The sequence below is a fragment of the Staurois parvus genome, unplaced genomic scaffold, assembly GCF_062004578.1.
Source record: "Staurois parvus isolate SC_StPar_1 unplaced genomic scaffold, SC_StPar_1.0 ptg000414l, whole genome shotgun sequence".
Classification (NCBI taxonomy): Eukaryota; Metazoa; Chordata; class Amphibia; order Anura; family Ranidae; genus Staurois; species Staurois parvus.
The window spans coordinates 3,736,199-3,759,909 of record NW_028318210.1 but is presented as its reverse complement, the minus strand read 5'-3'; the positions used below and the strand labels follow the sequence as shown (position 1 = coordinate 3,759,909).

Below are 23,711 nucleotides of genomic sequence, written 5' to 3'. Positions count from 1 at the left end.
GTCATCTGACAAACTGTCTCCGGCCACTAGACCCAAAAAGAACAATCTTACTTCCATCAGTCCACAAAATGTTGCGCCATTTCTCTTTAGGCCAGTCAATGTGCTCTTTGGCAAATTGTAACCTCTTCAGCACGTCTTTTTTTCAACAGTGGGACTTTGCGGGGCTTCTTGCAGATAGCTTGGCTTCACATAGGCGTCTTCTAATTGTAACAGTACTCACAGGTAACTTTAGACCTTCTGTGATCTTCCTGGAGCTGATTGTTGGCTGAGTCCTTGCCATTTTGGCTATTCTTCTATCCATTCGAATGGTAGTTTTTCGCTTTCTTCCACGTCTTTCAGGTTTTGGTTGCCATTTTAAAGCATTTGCGATCATTTTAGCTGAGCAGCCTATCATTTTCTGCACTTCTTTATATGTTTTCCCCTCTCCAATCAACTTTTTAATCAAGGAACGCTGTTCTTCTGAACAATGTCTGGAACGACCCATTTTCCTCAGAATTTCAGAGAGAAATGCACTGTAACCAGCATGTACAACATTTGCTGCCTTCCTTCCTTAAATAAGGGCAAGGATTGCCACCTGTTTTTCAAAGAATGAATGACCTCACTAATAGAACTCCACACTGCTATTATTTTGAACATGCCCCTTTCAATTAGTGATTCAATTACACAGAATCAGCAGCATGCATGTCATGACAGTTGGGTCTGTTGGATTTCTATTACTCTACTACACCTGCTAGTAAATTATTTGCCATGTAGAAATATAATTTCTACCAAAAACAGTGATTGATCAGGTTAGTGATGTCTGACTGCTATTATTTTGAACACAACTGTGTGTGTGTGTGTATGTATATGTATGTATATATATATATATATATATATATATATACACCCAATTGTTTACTTACATGTAACCATCTTAACACAATTGCTTACACATTATACCTGTTAAAGCTACTACTCATAATACCTTCATTTAGTAATTTATGAGTAGAATTTTTTTTTAGAAAACTGCTGCATATACAGGGGTTGGACAAAATTATAGAAACACCAAGTAAATTAACAAAATCGTTACCCAGTATGGTGTTGGACCACCTTTTGGCATCCAAGACAGTCTGAATTCTCCTGGGAATTGACAAATACAGTATCTCACAGAAGTGAGTACACCCCTCACATTTTTGTAAATATTTTATTTTGTCTTTCCATGTGACAACACTGAAGAAATGACACTTTGCTACAATGTAAAGTAGTGAGTGTACAGCTTGTATAACATGTAAATTTGCTGTCCCCTCAAAATAACTCAACACACAGCCATTAATGTCTAAACCACTGGCAACAAAAGTGAATACTCCCCTAAGTGAAAATGTTCAAATTGGGCCCAAAGTGTCGATATTTTGTGTGGCCACCATTATTTTCCAGCAAATTTACACTGTTATACAAGCTGTACACTCACTATTTTACATTGTAGCAAAGTGGCATTTCTTCAGTGCTGTCACATGAAAAGATTGAATAAAATATTTACAAAAATGTGAGGGGTGTACTCACTTCTGTGAGTAGCTGTATAAGCCCATATGGAAGAAAAAAAATATGAAATATATTTTAAAAATATTCTTCCCAAATATATTGACATATATATATTTGAAATACTACAATTTTGGTCATATTCAATATATTTCAATAAAAAAAAATAATATATATATACATATATATATACTGTATGTTGAAATTTGTTTTTTATTACAAAATATATGAAAAATATTTTTAAAAATACATTTCAAATAAACTGTATGTCGTTAAAAATTAAAATCTACATTTTTTTGGAATGCATTTACAAATATATGTAAAAATATATGTTGAAATTACTTTTTTATATGGTGAAAAAAACTGAAGAATATATTTTAAAAATATATATTTTTATACTAATCAGACGTAGTTTTCCAGTAAACTGTGTATGCCTTCATAACCTTTGATACTGTACCTCACAACACAGCAAAAAAAGAAAAATTGGCAACTTCAATCAGGCAACAACAATCTTCCCTCTTTGAAGCTCAGTAAGCTCTAACATGACTCCGTATTACTAGCAGCGCACGCAGCGACGTAGTGATTGACGAAAATGAGGCTTCTGACTTGTTACCTGGGTGTCTCTTCACACAGTGGAAACAAAAGAATGTTATATCACTTCTACTTTCAACATAAAATGTCCTTATTTTCACACCTACAAATTATGTAGTGTTTCCATATTTTTGTTCAACCCCTGTAGAAGAAAACGGTGTGGGGGGAGTTTCCATTCCAGTATGAACATAAACAGTTCTGTGTTATTTTGTTAGGAGGTTGTTTTTATTTGAAATCTTTATCAGTACTCTTCTTATGAAATTTGTTTTATAGTGTAATCTTACATTTTTTTTGCCCCCCCTAGAGAGTACTAGAAAATGATGAAAATGATGATGCAAATGGTGATGATGACTTTGATGAAGAAGTTCCGAAAAGAAAATACCGAAGTAGGGGGCGGGTAAGCAAGTTGTTTATTTTGTAAAGCACTTGTTACTACAGTTCTTGTGGAATACAGAGATAACAACTACTTTTACATCTATTTGTACAGTCTTGCAGTTTTATGTTTAACAGTGAAGTATAGAAAGTTTTTTCTACAAAATGATTTGTCAGCTCTTACTACACCAAGCACAACTACTGTATGTTAATTGGCCGTGTGCTGAATTAAAGCAGAATTTAACACTCCTTAAAAAAACAAACAAAAAAAACACTACACTGACAGGCAGGGTTTTTATGGCAGAAGAGATCCTATTGGTCTCTTCTGTCATAAATGCTTTTCCCAGCACTCAGGCTAGAGGCCCCTATTGTGCTTTTGCTTTTCTGCCATAACATCTCTTTCCTGTTTTATCGGGGTTACAATTCTCTCTCCCACAATATACTGACGATATTCATCATACTGGCCTTTGAAAAATAATTTTGTTTTGTATCAGGCCATTGCTTGAGCTGTTTTTTCCTTGAGTGAAAAGTTTCTCCAGCATGAGTCGTCCATTCGTTTTCATTTTTGCTGATATATTCCCATAGTTCTTGGGGGTTGTGTTTTCTTTTGCACTTTATATGTCTGATGGGCATTCATGAGTACTAGTATTTGTATCTCAATGACTCACCACTGTGGCATAGCCCTATATTGTTTTTACTAGATTACCTAATTGGAGGTGGGTGCACCTCAGCTGTGTTCGTAATTGTACGGTTACTCTCTCCACTTTAGTATCGGAAGCTCTGTTGGCCTCCTTTAATACAGAGACCAGCAGACCTCTGTCAGCTGAGTATAGCCAGTCTTTATAGCTTTCTTGAGAGGCTACTTCCTCTCTCAATTTCTTTCACCTTTTCTCCATCTCTTCCCCCTCCCTTTTCCTATCCCCACCACCTTTTTTTTTTTTTCTTCTTCCCTGCCTTCCAGACTTGTACTTTGGACTCGCCATCGTGGGACCACTAAAACACTGCTCCTTCAATGACAGACGTCTAAACTCTCCTACCAAATGCTCCCAGATTTTATACTCTCTTCATAAACAAAAGGTTAGTATCTAGAAAACGCACTTTAGTTCAGATCACATGCCCACTTTATGCAACAAATGCTACCCCACATGGTTTCATAGTATTTATCCAGTTTCCAAGTCCCAAGGTGCATCTATAACAATCCATGAATCCTTACTGCATCAAGTCCTCAATATTCAAGTTTGGACAGGATGGTTGTTCCCTGCTCCACAAACTTTCCCTATACAGGAAAACATACACGATTATTAACCTATACTTGCCAAACCATAACCAGGTTAAAGTTACCATCCAACGGTTAATGGATCTCATGGACAAGCTGAGGGTATCACCCTGATGGGAGGGGACTTTAATTTTGTTATCGACTAGACCAAAGATACCATTGCCTTCCGCACTCCTCATGTTGTTACTCAGCTGAGAAGCTTAAAACATTTTCTGGTAGACCACCACTTGGTTGATGTGTGGCGAGTTCTTCTCAACGGACCGGGACTATTCCTTTTTCTCCACATACGCCACCTATCACCAACTGGACTTTTTTTTGCTGAGCCAGCTAGTTATAGGTGTCCCTCCAAGACTCCATTGGGAATTTCTTGTGGTTGGACCACGCCCCCCCTTTTTTTTTTTTGTCTCTGGCTCTTCCTTCCCATCTCCTTCCATGGGGCCATCTTATGTCTGGTCCCTGGCATTACGCTGTGTTTTTACAAAACTTTAACTGATGTCCTTTCCCCCATCCTGGTGAAGACTTTACATTACATCATACCAGCCTTTTGCCTCACAGGGAATGGAGGCGCATATCTCCGTCATTCCCAAACCCAATAAGGAACATATGATTTGCGGCAATTATCGCCCCATATTCCTTACGAACATTGATTTTCGATTGTGTGCTAAAATTATAGCAAAACGGCTTACCCCTATCCCTCTGGCCCATATTCATCTGGATTAAGCCAGCTTTACTTTGGCCCGAGAAAACACATTAAAAACCCTTACCCTTTTAGAGTATGCACAGAAACACCCTGTCTTCCTTCTGTTGATGCTGAAAAGGCATTTGACAGGGTGTGGTGGGGTTTCCTAGAGGAAACCCTAATACAGCTAGGGATCAGCCCTCTCCTTTTACAACAAATTATGGCTTTATACCATGAGCCTACTTCTAGGATATGCATGAATGGCTTACTCTCCAACTCTATCAAATTCTCTAACAGGACTTGTCAGGGGTGCCTTTCGCCGCACTTCTATATAAACTATATTGCCAAACATATTGGGACACCTGCCTTTACACTCACATGAACTTTAATGGCATCCCAGTCTTAGCCTGTAGGGTTCAATATTGAGTTGTATCAATAAAAACCAGCGCAAACCCACATAATCAATTGCATTACTCAACTTATTAAACAAACTTAAAGACTGTGACAAAAAAACACTTTTGTGTTAGTAAAAATTAAATTATAAAATATATAAAAATAAATATATAAATATAAAAAATTAAAATTCATAAGTCCAGTGACAAAAAAAATCCCAAAAACTTAAGTAGACAGTCCCGTGACAAAATAAATCAAATAATAATTAAATTATAATTTTCATTGGATTCTTCCGTGCCTTTGATCCCTTCACCATCCACCAGTGCAAAAACCAACATTAACCGCACTCACCAGATATTAGTGAGTCACACGCCTTTCAGGAATATTAAGGGCTCCTGGACCCCCTTTACTTTTTATGAGACCTCCAAATGCTGCTTCCTCTTATGTCTGGGTGCCTCTTCTGCTTACTCCTCTCACCGAATCCCCCAAGGAAAATCAGGAAGAAGAAAAGACCATAGCGTGATACCGTAGTGGTTTCTCCTCAAAATAATCTCTCCAGACCACTCACATTTTAGCGGGGTATAACCCGCATTTTATTAGAAACAACAATGATTTTCTTTCAAAATGATCCACTTTCCAAATACAGCGACTTTGCATAAAGACCCCACAGCCTGATAACGCCCTGTGGGTGGGGCGAAACGCGTTGACGCACTTCCGGTTGCCTGTTCCGGCGTCTGACGTCATTTCCGGTGAGTGGAACGCACGCCGAGTGGTGCGTTCCAAGGGGCCATCTTAGCATAGTGGATGAGTCTGCATCTGAGGTCTGCCATCCTGCTGTATACCAGGCTGTGGGGTCTTTATGCAAAGTCGCTGTATTTGGAAAGTGGATCATTTTGAAAGAAAATCATTGTTGTTTCTAATAAAATGCGGGTTATACCCCGCTAAAATGTGAGTGGTCTGGAGAGATTATTTTGAGGAGAAACCACTACGGTATCACGCTATGGTCTTTTCTTCTTCCTGATTTTCCTTGGGGGATTCGGTGAGAGGAGTAAGCAGAAGAGGCACCCAGACATAAGAGGAAGCAGCATTTGGAGGTCTCATAAAAAGTAAAGGGGGTCCAGGAGCCCTTAATATTCCTGAAAGGCGTGTGACTCACTAATATCTGGTGAGTGCGGTTAATGTTGGTTTTTGCACTGGTGGATGGTGAAGGAATCAAAGGCACGGAAGAATCCAATGAAAATTATAATTTAATTATTATTTGATTTATTTTGTCACGGGACTGTCTACTTAAGTTTTTGGGATTTTTTTTGTCACTGGACTTATGAATTTTAATTTTTTATATTTATATATTTATTTTTATATATTTTATAATTTAATTTTTACTAACACAACAGTGTTTTTTTGTCACAGTCTTTAAGTTTGTTTAATAAGTTGAGTAATGCAATTGATTATGTGGGTTTGCGCTGGTTTTTATTGATATAAGTTTTTTTGGTTTTTGCACCTGTGTACAGCAGCATCTCACGGGGAATTGTGTGTATAATAGGAGAGTCCTGGGCGCTGAGGTTTTGTCTTTTTTACATTTTTTCAATATTGAGTTGGCCCAGCCTTTGCAGCTATAACAGCTTCAACTCTTCTGAGAAGGCTTTCCACAAGGTTTAGGAGTGTGTCTATGGGATTGTTTGACCATTCTTCCAGAACTGCTTTTAGGAGGTCAGGCACTGGTTGGACGAGAAGGCCTGGTCTCCACTCTAATTCGTCCCAAAGGTGTTCTATCGGGATGAGGTCAGGACTTTGTGCAGGCCAGTCAAGTTCCTCCACCCCAAACTCACTCATCCATGTCTTTATGGACCTTTCTTGTGCACTGGTGTGCAGTCATGTTGGAACAGGGAGGGGTCATCCCCAAACTGTTCCCACAAAGTTGGGAGCATGAAATTGTCCAAAATTTCTTGGTATGCTGATGCCTTAAGAGTTCCCTTCACTGGAACCAAAGGGCCAAGCCCAATCCATGATAAACAACCCCACACCATAGTCCCCCCTCCACCAAACTTTACACTTGGCACAATGCAGTCAGGCAACTACCGTTCTCCTAGCAGCTGCCAAACCCAGACACGTCCATCAGATTGCCAGACAGAGAAGCACGATTTTTCACTCCAGAGAAAACGTCTCCACTGCTCTAGAGTCCAGTGCCGGCATGCTTTACACCACTGTATCCAATGTTTTGCATTGCACTTGGTGATGTAAGGCTTGGATGCAGCTGCTCGGCCATGGAAACCCATTCCATGAAGCTCTCTATGCACTGTTGTTGTGATAATCTGAAGGCCACACAAAGTTTGGAGGTCTTTAGCTATTGACTCTGCAGACAGTTGGCGACTTCTACGCACTGTGCGCTTCAGCATGCACTGACCCTGCTCTGTCATTTTATGTGGCCTACCACTTCATGGCTTAGTTGCTGTTGTTCCCAGTTGCTTCCACTTTGTTATAATATCACTAACAGTTGACAGTGGAACATGTAGTAGCAAGGAAATTTCACAGGTGGCAACCTCTCACGGTACCACATGACCCATTCTTTCACAAATATGTGGAGGTGATTGGAACACCTGATTCTAATGATTTGGAGGGGTGTCCCAATACTTTTGGCAATATAGTGTATATTAGTGATGGAACATCTGACTGCCACCATCTGTAATAATCCCAATATCCAGGGAATTAGGGGCAAGGGATACAAAATGTCGGTTTACACCGACAACCTACACTAACCCCCTAGTGTCCATCCGCAATTTAATACAGGAGTTTTACAGTTCGACACACTCAGCAATTTCAAAGTCAATTTTGACAAAACTGAAGCCCTGAAGCTGCTCAGGTCAAAACAGCTTCAAAACAACTTCCCTTCAAAATGGCAACCTGTTGCCATTAAATATCTAGATATCTATATGCCTCATGATCTCTCTAAATTGATTTGAATTACACCCCTATATTTCATAAGGAATATTTACCAAAAGTATGATAGATCTGTATTCTCGTGGATCGGTGGAATTAATATTGTTAAGATGGACATTCTACCTAAGCTGCTTTATGTTTTTAAAGCTGCCCCACTTCCTCCTCATCCCCTAATTCAGTTACAAAAGGCCTTGTGAACTTTCATATGGGCTCATAAGCCATCCCATATTCAGCGTGCTGTTTCACTTAGACATAAACACTTGGGCGGTCTTGGTCTCCCTAATTTTACACTCTATTTACATGCTCCATCCATAACTAGAATTGTGAATTAATTCCATAATTCCAAGTCCATGAGTCCAAGCAATGGGTATCTCTAAAGACAGTATTTCCTTAAATCTTAACTCGCTGCCGTGGATATCCCAAACTCATGACCACCGACAAAAGATTTACCTTTGCTAATATCTACCACTTTATGGGTCTGGGATAACCTTTTAAGGAAACAGACCCTATAGATAAGACCCATGACCTCTCTATTTTTTAGCCCGAACTTTCCACCTGCACAACAAACCCAACACTTTTTGTTGCCCAGTGCCGATAACGCCAGGTTAGTCCAGACTATGGTCGGTGGCAAATTTCCTCCCCTACGTACACTATTGCTTAGACCATCCCAACAGAGATCAGATTGGCTACAATACCATAAGCTTTGGACTTGGACTGTTCTCTGACATCGACACTTTGAACAGGAGCAGAGACCTATTCACGTCTTCTCTATAGTTTACAAAATGTTGACGGCCATATACTCCTCTGACAATCCTCTTTTTTTGGCCAGATGGTAATCAGCTCATCCATTTTGTAGTCCGACTGGAATAAATCCCTCTCCCTTATTCACAAACTCTCCATCTCTGCTAAACATCAGGAGAGAAAATATAAAATCCTCTCTCGATGGTACTGTTGTCCTGTGTACCTCCATAGTATTGACCCCGACAATCCAGAGGAATGATGGAAATGCCTGGCAGAAAAAGGGACCATGACCCATATTTGGGCCTTGTGCCCCTTCGTTGCCTCCTTCTGGTCAAAAATATATTGTACATGCAATGAAATCACAGCTTCCTCTCTTCAACCTGACTTCCATATCATGTTGCTGTCGATCATCTTGGGATCTTGCAAATCAGTTAGAAAAGATAATTCACGCCACATGCTTATGGCATAGCTCATAACTTGCTTAAACCGCTAATCCCCTCTATAGCAGAATGGGTATGTGAGATGAACCAGATCCAGTCCATGGAAAGAATAATTCATGCAGAAGACAAAACGCTGGAACAGCCTCCGATGTGGACACAATGGGAATACTTCCACACTTCAGCCAAATTCTCTCAATATTTATAAAGCTTGGGAGCCTCTTTAGGTCTTTTCTCCCATGCCTCTGGCCCTTTTTCCCACTGCTGAGCCTTGGGTTTGTGTTTCAGAGCTCTACCCCCTTCTTCTCTTACCCCCCTCCCCCTTCTGCCTCCTTCCTTTACCCCCGCTTTCTTTCCTCCCACTCCCCACAATAAATGACCACAGAACACTTCTATGCATGAGTACACGTCCATGTCAGCTGGTCCTCAACAGTGCTTACCTCTGCCCTGTCCTGCTCCTCTCCTGCGATCTTGTTGCTATTGTTCCATATTTGTATATCTATGCTTACCTACCATAACCCGCATGACAGTTATTTAGACTCTGAGGGAATTACTGTAGTTTGGAGTGTCCTTTTCCCCCATTTTGGTGATTTTCCTTTTCTGTACTGCTAATTAGGATTGATGCCAGATGCCTTGTAGGTTCACTTTCCATATCGGGATGGTGTGCCACGATCTGCTTGGATATCGTGTGAACCTTCTGTTTTCTGATTCATTAAAATACGCGCGGTTTATATCAATTTATCTGTTGTAGTTTCCAAATCCATGAGCTGCACTGAACCTTCTCTATCTCCATATGTACCGTGCTCCTTTGTATTGGTGACACTTTTTTTGTTTGTTTCAAAAATTGTTACAGAAGTCATAGAAAAGTAAAAACAAAGATTATACATAAATGCTACTCCCTGCCTGTCAGCAGTAATGTACACTAAGCCACACATGTGCTTCTCAGAGTGCACTTACAGCACCACTCTGTTCCATGATGAAGTGATTCTCATGTGCATGCATGGAGTGACGTTATTGTGGCCCTGCCATTCGAGCGGTTGAACGGAGTGAACCCAGAAGGAAGACCTGGAGAGCATGGAAGCACCTGGGGCCAGCACAGTGCTGGAAGATTTCATTTGACATACTAGCACATTATGGCATAAACCTCCTGGGGGCCTATTTAAATAAATAATTATGTAGCAGAGTTTAAAACTGAATTCGAGGAATTCAGCCACTTAGAAATACGTGTATGCTGGCTTACTATGAGTTAAGTCCAATAAAGTGCATGTCATCTCTTATTTACAGCTGACCGTGATAGGGCTCATTCACACGTGTGTTGATTATGAAGAATGAAGCAAAGATGGCATTTATGATTTGTTTTTTTTGTGTTTATGAAGCGTTTAAAACAATTCAAGAATGTTCGATAAATGCCTATGGAAGTGTTGCTTTTCTTGTGGAAAGTGCTTAAAGGGAAGTGATGTAGAGTATATGATCCAATTTGATATGTTGATTTAGGATATATTACAATAATTATTTAAAATGAAGAACAGCAGCCATGTACTCATACTCACTATCACTCTCATGCTAACTGGAGGACAGTTTTTCCAAGTCTACAGATACTGCCCACTTGGTGATATGTTGCCAGATATATATATATATATATATATATATATATATACACAGTATATTATTTTTTTTTTTTTTATGCAATAGCTGGGGATACTTGGGTCATTATTAGTTTATTTATTATTATTATTAGAACAAACTAATAATGACCCAAGTATCCCCAGCTATTGCATAAAAATAAATATATATATATATATATATATATATATATATATTTTTATGCAATAGCTGGGGATACTTGGGTCATTATTAGTTTGTTCAAAATAGCATGTAATATAGACTCACATTAAAATCGCAATGTATCACTTTAGTTGTGCACAGAGTGGCTGGCAAACCTCCTTTCCTTCATAACAGTATAACACCGGCTCTCCTAGTGTATCTGACAGGCATGATTATCTCCTTCACCTTACATGTTATGCCTTAGGCGGGGCTAAGGCGTAACATGTACATTTGTGCTACAATACAATTGTTTGTTTAAAATGTGTAAATATTAACTTTTTGGTTGAGGGAGTCTTCTATCCTGCAAGGAAGGTGTCACTGCACACCACAAATCATAAGTGGCCGACCACAGAGTAGATTTTTGCATGTGCATAGTTTGCTAAAGTTTGGGTGGTCTCACTCATTATACTGCAGTATCAATCACTTTGAAGATATCTTGCTTATATATATATTTATACCATTTTAATATTCATGTACAGCCCTGGCCAAAAGTTTTGAGAATGACACAAATATTAAAGCGAAGTTCCACTCACACTGTAAAAAAAATAAGTCAGCAGCTACAAAAACTGTAGCTGCTGACTCTTAAAAAAACAGCCACTCATCTGTCCCACGATCCCACAGTGTCCTCCCCGCAGCCCGTTTCACCAGCTGTTTGGGGTTCCAGGCATCGGCATTTTCAGTGTGGGCACCCGGCTCTGACAGCTTGCGGCTTCACAGCCGGGTGCCCACTGCGCACTTCTGGGACCTGTCAAGTGGTGAGGGAGGGTAGGAGGACAACCTACCCTCCTAGGCCTAGGCGATCGCAGCAGAAGTGGGAGCTGTCAATTTCAGGTACCCACTTCCCGCCATATGTCAGTGACCCCAAATCAGCCCCCCCAGTGTCAAAATGTCCCGCCATAAGTCGCTGATCACCGCCATAAGTCGCTGATCGCCGCCATTATTAGTATAAAAAAAAATCCCAGTATCTTTCCCACCATTTGTAAACGCTATAACTTTCACGTAAACCAATTAATTTACATGTATTGGGATTTTTTTTTTAGCAAAGACATGTAGCAGAATACATTTTGGCTGAAATTTATGACGAAATTTGATTTTTACATTTTTTTACTGGACATGTTTTATAGCAAGAAGTTCAAAATATTGTTGTTTTTCTCAAAATTGTCAGCCTTTTTTTTCGTTATAGCGCAAAAAATAAAAAACGCACAGGCGATCAAATACCACTGAAAGAAAGCTCAATTCATGGGGAAAAAAGGACGTAAATTTAATTTGGGTGCATAACCACGCAATTGTCAGTTAAAGTAACGCAGCGACGTAACACAAACTGCTTTTGTAACCGCTTCCTGACCGCCCTATAGCAGAAATACTGCTACAGGGTGGCATGGGTGCGCAAAATCACATATATATATACATGATTTACGCTCCCGTGGATTTCACGCCCGTCCCAGATAGCGTCAGATTGCCCGTCAGTACACAAGTCATCACATTTAACCCCTTGATTGCCAGGAAGACGCTCATGCACAATAAACCTCCATTGCTAGTATAGTGTCTGAACGGATTAATATCTTTAATCAGATCAGCACTATACCAGCGTTCACATTAGTATAGCGTCCCCAAAAATGCAGCGTTAGCGGGATCAGCCCCGGCACCTGCCAGCACCTGCGTTTAGCCCCTACGCTTACCCCCCCCCCCTTTCTCCCCCAGCAAGTGCAGTGTCAGTAGGTCACTGTCACTTGATACATTGCACACAAAACCGCAGTGTTCGCAGAATCAGGCCTGATCTCTTGCCGGTAAATTTTGATGACTCTCATATGCAGCAGAGTGCCAGTACTAGTGCCGCTCTACCTTTTGGTGAACTGGCGACACCAGCGGTCTAGTACATCTTGGTCTTTCACATACCTCTTAGATTGTAAGCTCCCAGGATCAGGGCCCTCCTAACCCTCTTGTATTGAACTGTATTGTTGCTGTATTGTCTCCCGTTATACTGCTAAGCACTGAGCAAACTGTTGGCACTATATAAATCCTGTATAATAATAATACCAGCACTACAGTATGACTTGGTGACGTGGCGAGTCCCATAAGTCCAGTACAAGCCGGTGTGCTGGCGAAGTATTGTCCCGCAACCACCAAATTTAACTCCTCCCCTTGATTTTTGGAGCTGTTTTTCTTGGAATATCTGTATGCGTTGATTGTGGATCAAAGCAATTTATATGCACAACAATTTATGGCCACCAACCCAAATTCAAACCTTGCCAGACCAGTCGCATGGAAACTCATTACGGTTTCCGAATTTATATTTTTTTTGGGCATTACTAAAAGAAATGAATTGCGGTTGTGTTGGTCCGCAGACCCGATTCATCATATGCCGTGTTCTCTGCTGCCGTGGCCAGGCATAGATATTAGAGTATAATGTGTTTTATGCATTTCAACAACAATACACTCTGTCGTCATCGGGGTGACCCTGAATTTGATTGGCTCCACAAAATTTATCCCCTCGCAAATCACCTTAACCAAAAATTTGTAGATGTCTATACTCCCCAGCAAAACATCTGCGTTGATGAGTCCCTCATTAATTTTTCTTGCCACCTTGCATTCAATTTCTCCCCAGCAAGCATGCCAAATATGTGGTCAAGATGTAGAAGACCTGTGAGAGGACAACAGGCTATACTTATAAGTTTTGGATTTACGAGGGAAAAGATAGTCACGTGGAGCCCCCCCGGATGCCCAGACTACATGGGGAGCAGTGACCAGATAGTTTGGGACTTGGTGTCATCCTTTTTCCATATGGGGTACCACTTATACGTGGACAATTTTTTATTCAAGCGTGCAACTATTTAGACATTTGTACTATCTTGGAACTGGTGCATGTGGCAAAGTGTGACTTAATGTCTGCCCGCCATTAGAAGTGGGTGGATGCAGGGCAGTATATTCTAATGGTGGGCATACCACACACTTTTTCTGGCAGAGATTTCTTCTCTTTTTTTCATTCAGTCCACAGACTGCATACAAAAAAATAGAACATAGCATATATAACCAACAGGGACCAGTGACATACTGGTATATCACTGGACTTTGAATGGTTATACCAGGATGATGCCTACAGCTGCAGGCATCATCCTGGTATCGTTTTTTTCAGCCGGCAATCGGCTTTTATGTAAAATCAATCCTAGTGGCTAATTAGCTGCAGGATTGCTTTTATAAGCAGTGGGATATGATTCCCCCCTCCCCCGCTGCCTTCCACGGCCTTCTCGGACAGTCCCATGCCATTGGGGGAACTTGAGAATGCAGCCGGTGTTTCTGCCAGCTGATCATAGAGCTGATTGGAGACCAGAATGGTGCCAATCATCTCTATAGTCTAAGAATTCGAAAGCTACAAGCATTTCATCACTTCAGTTTCGCAGGATATAAACAGCACCATTTGTAAATTGGGAAAGCATCTGATTACACCGATCTTGGTTTGATTAGATAATGTAAGGGCAGAGGAGATATCTAGAGTCTGATAGACCCCATATTTCTCAAAAAAGAATATTGGACAATGCCCATTGAAGTTATAGGGGATATTTGCATTCCCTGTGATAGCATTAAAAGTGATTAAAAAAAAATGAAAGGTACTGTGTAAAAATAATTACAAAAATCAAAATAACTTAAAAAAAAAACTTGCCCCTCCCATGCATGCAGACTTGTGTGCACAAGCGTTGACCCTGTGCCTGTATATAAACAGCAGTTGCACCATACATGTGAGGTATCGCCGTGAACGTCAGATCAAGGGCAGTAACACTAGACCTCCTCTGTAAATCTAAAATGGTAGCTTTTAAAGGCTTTTAAAATGTTGCCTATGTATATTAAAATGTATGCAGTTTGTTGCCATTGCACGGGGCATGCGCAGTTTTAAAGCATGTTATGTTTGGTATGTATTTACTCGGCATACCATTATCTTTTATATCTTACCAAATAATTGGCCAATATATTGTGTTTTTGTGCATTAAAAGTAAAAAAAAGTGAAAAATCGCTACTCGAGTACTATGTGCCATACAAAATTGTAGTACCCACCATTTTATTCACTAGGGTGTCTGCTTTAAAAAATATATATTGTTTGGGGGTTTAAATTAATTTCCTAGCAAAAAATACAGATTTTTTTCATGTGAACAAAAAGTGTCAGAAAAGGCTTGATCTGCAGGTGGTTAGAAGAGTGAGTGATGTGTGGCATAAACTTCTAATGCTGGGCATAAAACGCCCCCACCCCCCAAAACGACCCCTTTTTGGAAAGTAGACACTCCAAACTATTTGCTGAGAGGCATGTTGAATCAATAGAACAATTCATTTTTTACCACAAGTTTTTGGAAAATGACATTTTTTTTTTACACAAAATTGTCACTTAAATGATTTACTGCTCACACATGCCATGGGTATATGTGGAATTACTCCCCAAAATACATTCTGCTACTTCTCCCAAATATGGAGGTACCACATGTGAGAGACGTTTTGGCAGTCTAGCCAAGTACAGGATCCCAAAATCCAATAAGCACCTTCAGGCTTTTAAAGGGCTTTATTTCCTCATTACACTTCCTGACTACCTATCACAGTTTCGGAGGCCCTGAAATGCCAGGATAGCACATAACCCCCCCAAATGACCCCTTTTTGGAAAGTAGACACTCCAAGGAATTTGATAAGAAGCATGGTAAGTATTTTGCAGATCTCATTTATTGCCACAAGTTTTTGGAAAATGAAGAAAAAAAACAAAAACTTTTTTTTTCTATTTTTTTTTATATTTCAAAACCTTGTGAGAAAAAATTAGATCTGCAAAATACTCACCACGCCTCTTTTTAAATTCCTTGGGGTGTCTGCTTTCCAGAAAGGGGTCATTTGGGGGGGTTTGGTGCTATCCTGGCACGTCACGCACCTTCAAGCTTTCTAAGTGGTCAGTGGTCATTTCAGGCTCCTGTATGTGGCTAGGCTCCCAAAAAGTCTCACACATGTGTTATCCCCATACTCGGTAGAAGTAGCAGAATGTATTTTGGGGTGTAATTCCACATATACCCATGGCTTGTGCAAGAAATAAATAATTTAAATGACAACTTTGTGTAAAAAAAAAAAAAATGTTTTTGTCATTTTCCAGAAACTTGTGGAAAAAAATAAATCTTCCATGGACTCAATATGTATTTCAGCAGATAGCTTAGGGTGTCTACTTTCCGAAAAGGGGTCATTTGAGGGTGTTTGTACTATCCTGGTATTTTAGCACCTCAAGAAATGTGATGAGCAGTCAGAAAGTAAAAGCTTTGTAAATTCCATTATCTATACCATAGTTTGTAGATGCTATAACTTTCACACAAAGCAATAAATATACACTTACTGGGATTTTTTTAACCAAAAATATGTAGCAGAATACATTTTGTCCTAAATTTATGACGAAATTTTAGTTTTTTTGGATATTTTTTATGACCGAAATGAGAAAATATCGGGTTTTTTTTAAAAAAAAATGTTTCTTCAACTGATATGACATGTATACAGTAATGTATATCCCCCTCCCCTGTACTCCATTATAGTGATATGACATGTATACAGTAATGTATATCCCCCTCCCCTGTACTCCATTATAGTGATATGACATGTATACAGTAATGTATATCCCAGCTCCCCTGTACTCCATTATAGTGATATGACATGTATACAGTAATGTATATCCCCCTCCCCTGTACTCCATTATAGTGATATGACATGTACACAGTAATGTATATCCTAGCTCCCCTGTACTCCATTATAGTGATATGACATGTATACAGTAATGTATATCCCCCTCCCCTGTACTCCATTATAGTGATATGACATGTATACAGTAATGTATATCCCCCTCCCCTGTACTCCATTATAGTGATATGACATGTACACAGTAATGTATATCCCAGCTCCCCTGTACTCCATTATAGTGATATGACATGTATACAATAATGTATATCCCAGCTCCCCTGTACTCCATTATAGTGATATGACATGTATACAGTAATGATTACTGTATACATGTCATATCACTATAATGGAGTACAGGGGAGCTGGGATATACATTACTGAGTAATGTATATCCCAGCTCCCCTGTACTCCATCATAGTGATATGACATGTATACAGTAATGTATATCCCCCCTCCCCTGTACTCCATTATAGTGATATGACATGTATACAGTAATGTATATCCCAGCTCCCCTATACTCCTTTATAGCGATATGACATGTATACAGTAATCATTACTGTATACATGTCATCACTATAATGGAGTACAGGGGAGCTGGGATATACATTACTGTATACATGTCATATCACTATAATGGAGTACAGGGGAGGGGGGATATACATACTGTATACATCTCATATCACTATAATGGAGTACAGGGGAGGGGGATATACATTACTGTATACATGTCATATCACTATAATGGAGTACAGGGGAGCTGGGATATACATTACTGTATACATGTCATCACTATAATGGAGTACAGCGGAGGGGGGGATATACATTACTGTATACATGTCATATCACCATAATGGAGTACAGGGGAGCTGGGATATACATTACTCAGTAATGTATATTCCAGCTCCCCAGTACTCCATTATAGTGATAGGACATGTTGTATACATTACTTACTGTCCCCCCGAGTTCCCCGCGGCGGTGGAGAGGGTGTCTCCTCTCAGCAGAGGAGAGCGGACCTCTCCTGCACCTGTCTCCTCGGCGGGTGCCGCAGAAGCTGGAAACCGGAAGTTGTAAACCGGAACTCGGCTTCACAATGAGGCTTGGAGCGCAGGTGCAGTCGCTCCATGCTTCATCTGTGCTCACCGCTCGCGGCCGCTCGCCACAGAGGAATTTCTCTTTGCATTTGGCGAGCGGGCAAGTGGCTTTTTCAAGCCCTGATCTATACCATAGTTTGTTGACGCTATAACTTTCACACAAAGCAATCAATATACACTTATTGGGATTTTGTTTTTACCAAAAACATATAGCAGAATACATTTTGGCCTAAATTTATAACTAACTTTGAGTTTACTATATATTTTTTATAGCTGAAAGTAAAAAAAAATAGTTTTTCTTCAAAATTTAGGTTTTTTTTTGTTTATAGCATGAAAAATAAAAAGCACACAGGTGATCAAATACCACTGAAAGACAGCTCTATTTGTGTGAAAAAAAGGACTTAAATTTCGTTTGGGTGCAGCATTGCATGACCGCGCAATTATCAGTTGAATTAGTGCAGCGCCGAGTAGCAAAAAGAGGCCTGGTCATTAAGGGGGGTAAATCCTCAGGAGTGCAAGTGGTTAATATTGATGCGTCGTCTGTTTGATTTTTGGTATACATGTATTGTGGTATATTGAACATGTTTAGGACTGCTGCAATAGTCTTATTTATCTTTTGTTTGTTAAAGCATTGCGCGTCCAGTAGCGCATGAGCACCTTTTAAATACTTAGTTATCTCTTTTGCCTTATGGCTAGGTGCTTCATCATGCTGGAAAAGACATTGTTCATCACCAAACTGCTCTTGGATGGTTGGGAAAAGTTGCCCTCAGAGGATGTTTTTGTACCATTCTTTATTCATGGCTGTGTTCCAAGCCCACTCCCTTGGCTGAGAAGCAACTCCACACATCAATAGTCTCAGGATGCTTTAATGTTGGCACAACAAAGGACTGATGGTGGCGCTCACCTTTTCCTTTTCCGGAAAAGGTTTTTTCCAGATGCCCCAAACAATCGCAAAGGGGATTCATCAGACAAAATGACTTTACCCCAGTCCTCAACAGTCCAATACCTGTATCTTTTGCAGAATATCAGTCTCATGTTTTTCCTTTAGAAGTGGCTTCTTTGCTGCTCTTCTTGACACCAGGCCATCCTCCAAAAGTCTTCACCTCTCTGTGCATGCAGATGCACTCATATCTGCCTGCTGCCATTCCTGAGCAAGCTCTGCACTGGTGGTGCCCCAATCTCGCAGCTGAATCAACTTTTCGTAGGGATATTTAGAGTTTGTTTTATATTTAACTTAAAGAGATGGTCCTGGCGCTTGCTGGACTTTCTTTGGCGCCATGAAGCTTTCTTCACAACAATTGAACTTCTCTCCTTGAAGTTCTTGATGATCCGATAAATGGTTGATTTAGGTGCAATTTTAGTAGCACCAATACCCTTGCCTGTGAATCACTTTTTGTGCAAAGCAATGATGACTGCATGTGTTTCCTTGCAGGTAAATTAATATTTGTGTCATCCTCAAAACGCTTGGCCAGGGCTGTATATTTTGATAAAACACATGTGGGTTGTTTAAATATATTTTTTTTTAAGTTTAGGGAGTCACTTCTTTATATCTGTTTGGTGTTAAGATTTTTTGTGGATTAATCCATTTTAGGTTCAGCTGCTTGGTATATATAATTTTCACACTTTTTTTTGGCTGCGCAGTGACACATTATAATTTATAATTTTGACATTTCCTACCTGCACTGTCAGTATTGCTGGCTGGCTTGACGCTTTTTTGACGCACACAGAAGTAAATGGATTTAAATATAAATATGTCTAATGTGATTGCAAAGTGCCCCCATCCCTGATAATAACTAAAAAAATGTTTGGCAACTGGTTGGGACTTTGATGGCACAGAACAATGTTAAAATATAAAAAAAGTTTATTGTAAATACATTTAAAGCTACACCAACAAGTGTGGCACATAAAATTAGACCATCCCAATTACATCATGATACAAATTATCAATATCATGATATTGGGATGGTCTAATTTTATGTGCTACAGTTGTTTGGTGAAGCTTTCAGTGTATTTACAATAAACTTTTTCATATTTTAACATTTTTCAAGTAAATTGATTTACCACACAGCTGTTTTGTACAACCAGAAGTGACTATGCTTTGTCCTAGTCCTCCATCATTTGACTTATTCCAGAATGCACAAACTGGAAAGAAACATGGTTTTATGAACAAAAATGTCAATATATAGTTTATAATATAGAAAAGAATCACCCCCTTTAAATAATCACATTTTGTTGCTTTGCAGCCTGAAATGAAGATAGACACAGTTTTTGTTTTATCCAGCTGTATTTACTTAGAAATATATGCTGGCAACTTATAACATCCAATTGAAAGATATAACACATGTCAGAAACAAAAAAAAAATTAAGACGTGGAAGGTATTTGGTACAACACAGATCCTCCCTGGAACAGGATGTCTCTCCAAACCGGATGAAAGAGCCAGGAGGAAACTGGCCAGACAGGCTACCAAGAGGCCTACAGCAACTATGGAGCAGTTGCAGGAATGTATGACAAAGAGTGATCATTGTCTGCACGTGACAACAATATCACAAATTCTCCACAAATGTGTCTTGTATGGGAGGGTTGCAAGAAAAAAGCCACTTCCTCAAGAAAGGCCACATGGAGTCACGATTGAGCTTTGCCGACTTGCACCTTGAAGATTCTGAGGCCACATTGAAAAAGGTGTTATGGTCAGATGAGACTAAAATTGAATTATTTGGCTTGAACACTAAAAACTATTCCTACAGTAAAGCATTGAGGTGGTAATATCCTGTTATGAGTGTGTTTCTCTGCAGCAGGGACTGGAGTACTTGTCAGGATAGAAGGAAAATGGATGGGGAAAAATACCGTCAAATACAGTGGGATAAAACAAAAGTTGTGTCTGTCTTCATTTCAGGCTGCAAAGCAACCAAATGTGATCATTTAAAAAAACTTTATAGGTTAAGTTCACCTTTTTTTCCCTAAATTCCAGATTCTCTATGTAGCAATATACCAATAGGCTGGGTTCACACTAGCCCGCACTCTCCAACCGCATCACCTTTCTCTTGGGAGATGCAGGGGGGGTGGCTCCCCCACGCATCTCATCCCACAGAGTGATCGTGGGTGTGGGAACTGCACAGAAACTGTATGGTGAAAGAGTGTTATAAACACCCAATAGATAGTACTTATATGCTGTACATAAATAATATAATCTAAAACTACCAACCCAATTTTTTTTTCTAGCTTACAATCTCAATTAAAAACACAAGTTTCAGCATTAAAAACATTGCAAATTAGCTATTTTACCCATGGCGTATTAAATCTACTTCCTTTTTATACATATATACATATATACCATGGCTGTGAAAATAATAATAATAAACAAAAATGTTATTAATTAAATTAATAAAAAAACACACAATACATGCTGTAAAAAAATCAGTGTAAATAGGGAAATACTGCCCCATTAAGATAAAAGGTGCTTATGCAGATGTCCTATATATAATCTCCACTCTCTCCCAACTATAATACAGTACTAATGTCTATATCCCCATTTAACCACTTGGTTGCCATACTGTCCAGTGTAAAGATCCAATATGTTTCTATACCACATAACTTATCATATTTCTTTTTACCTGTTTATTTTGGTGACATAGCTTCTTCGCTCTTAGTATGGACTACTGACCGTAGTGGATATGTTAACCCCTTCGCGCCGACGTCACACATATATGGGGCCTCACAGAACTGGGCTTTTTTCTGTGGGGCCGCATATTTGCGTACGTGTTTGTGCTGGGAGCGCACCGCACAGCATGCTGCCAGCACAAAGACCGGGGTGTCACTGAGAGCCCCAGGTCCCGTTCTAACGATCACTGTGAAAGCCTTTGATTGGCTATCACAGTGATTAGTCACTGTGTAGCCCAGCCCCCTTGTTTTTTTTGTGCTGAACATTCTTTATTTAAACAGATTTTTTTTAGAGTACAAACATATACAAAAATAAGGCACAGGAGTAGATGCCAGCAGATAGGACAATGAACTAGGTGTGGTCCAAGTGCATAGAAATTCAAATTAGCAGTTCCACAAACAGCAAAGAAAAACACACTGGTCTGAGAGGTAATACAAACAGATCTGGCTATTAAAATAAACAAACAGCAGTAGCATCCAAGACACCGAAAAAGAAGAGGTATAGAGGGGGAAAGAAGAGAGAAAAAAAAAGGGGTAGGGATGAGGAGAAGGAAGTAGAGAAGTGTAAAAGGAGAACAACGAAGGGACATCGAGCCACTGATCGCAGCAAGGCAGCATAATCACTTGAGCAAGTAAAGAGGGACCAATTAATCCATTTCTGGCAAAACTGGGCCTCCTGACCCCAGGCCGCCGCCATGATACTTTCCATGGAGTGAATGTCTTCAGCCCTGGATAACCACAAAGAAATAGAGTGGGGAGCCTCCTGTTTCCAGAGAGCTGGAGTACAGGCCCAAGCAGCATTGAGCAAGTTCATCAACAAAGAGCGTCGGAAACGTTTCCTGGAGAGATCCGAGTGGAGCAACAGATATCCAGCAGGGTCACCCCCTAGGTCAAACCCAGTCAGGTGCTGAATCAGAGCCCTCACCTGTGCCCAAAAGGTTGTCCGTTTCCTACAAGACCAAAAAATGCGTAAGAGCGAGCCATCCTCCAGTAGCCATGGCTACAGTGCCAACAAACCTTCAGGACCTCAGGGAAGATCTTATGCAGGAGCAACGGAACCCTATACCACCAGGTAAGCAGTTTTATATCCCAATTCCTGATATTTACTGGAGACGGAGGAACGATGGGTGAAATACAGGATGTGGTCTCTCTGTTCAGAAGAAAACGTCCTGTGCAACTCCTCCCACTTAAGAAGAAATGGCGGGACAAACTTATCATCTGGATGGCTGAGCAACCGGTAAGTCAACGAGATAGCATGTGAGGTGGACTCGGGAGTAATGCAAAGATCCTCAAAAGGAGTACTAGGACCCAGGTCCACTCCCTTTTGAGTCAAGGAAGACATGAAATGAACAAGTTGCTGTAACCTCCAGCTGTCCAAGGGAGGAACAAACATCTGCTCTATTTCCATTTAAGATTTCAGCTGGGGCCCGGTCATAAAATCAGGCAGGCGGAAAGAACCACCCGCCAATAGAGACCAAAATCTCCCGTCTGAAATCCCCCTTGGTTTTTTTTTTCTCTCTATGAATGGAGTAGAGAGATACATTGTATCTCTCGAACTCCTGGCATAGAGAGAGAGAAAAAAAAAAGATAAATATTAAAAATATAAATAAAGAAGAAATACCTAGATCAAGGTTTTATCTAGTTCAGTGCCAAGGTAAGTGTTTGGGTCAAGGTCAGGGTTAAAAGTCAAGGTCAAAGGTCAGGATTTGGTTTTTTAAATTGGTGTCAGTGTCAGTGTGTTTGAGGTAAAAAAAAAAATGCGCACTATTGTTTCTGGGCTGTACTACGGGTACCAACAACAAATAAAATACACATATATGGTATCGCTGCAATCGTCAAGAGCTGGAAAATTTATTTTGGGTTGTTCTTTGGTGGTAGGTTATGGTAGTAACAAGAAACGCACAGCTAAATTTTAAAAAATGATTTTTTTTTTTTTACTATTTTAGGCCAGTTTTCCTTTGATAATAAAAAAAAAATCAGGAGAAATCCATTACCATTTACCACCAAATAAAAGTCCAATTTTTCCTGAAAAAAAACAAGGTATTATTCTCTTGGATATACAAAGTAGTTGTGATGATATGTACGGTTTTACTAACACATGTCAACATTGCAAAATTGTGCTTAGGCATTAAGATTTGTTTTACCCCTAGGCGTGAAGGGATTAACCTCCCTGGCAGTATTCCCGAGTGTAGCTCGGGGTGAAATTTCAGTACCAAAAGCGGTAACCCCGAACTTCACTCGGGCTTACTATGCGGCGTTGCTCAGGGATTCCCTGCAGTGCTTACCTTGTCCTTCGCTCCTGCGACGTCCCTCCTGCAGCGTCCCCAGCCATCTCCTCCGGCCGATGCCGGCTTCCGTGTTCCAGTCCCTGTGACGTCGGGACGTACGGGCCGGAACCAGGGCAAATTTAACAATTTTAAAAACTGTCATTTTTTTGTAAAAGAATATTACATAGCAAAACATTGCTGTTTCAAAGCATTTCACATACATTTTGTCCCTAGTGCTTTGTCCTGTG

General features: G+C 40.0%; 1 protein-coding gene across 8 annotated transcripts in view; it reads left to right on the top strand.

The window, feature by feature from the left end:
• Positions 1 to 23,711, top strand: part of DPF3 (double PHD fingers 3) — a 455,271-nt gene that overhangs the window by 288,088 nt on the left and 143,472 nt on the right. For all 8 annotated transcript variants that reach the window (XR_016314150.1, XR_016314149.1, XM_089686861.1 and 5 more), the window contains one exon: positions 2,411 to 2,503. Coding sequence is in view for 6 of the 8 variants with exons in the window: in XM_089686861.1 (XP_089542987.1) it covers positions 2,411 to 2,503 (93 nt within the window). In the remaining 2 variants the exon portion in view is untranslated. The remainder of the gene's footprint in view (positions 1 to 2,410; positions 2,504 to 23,711) is intronic.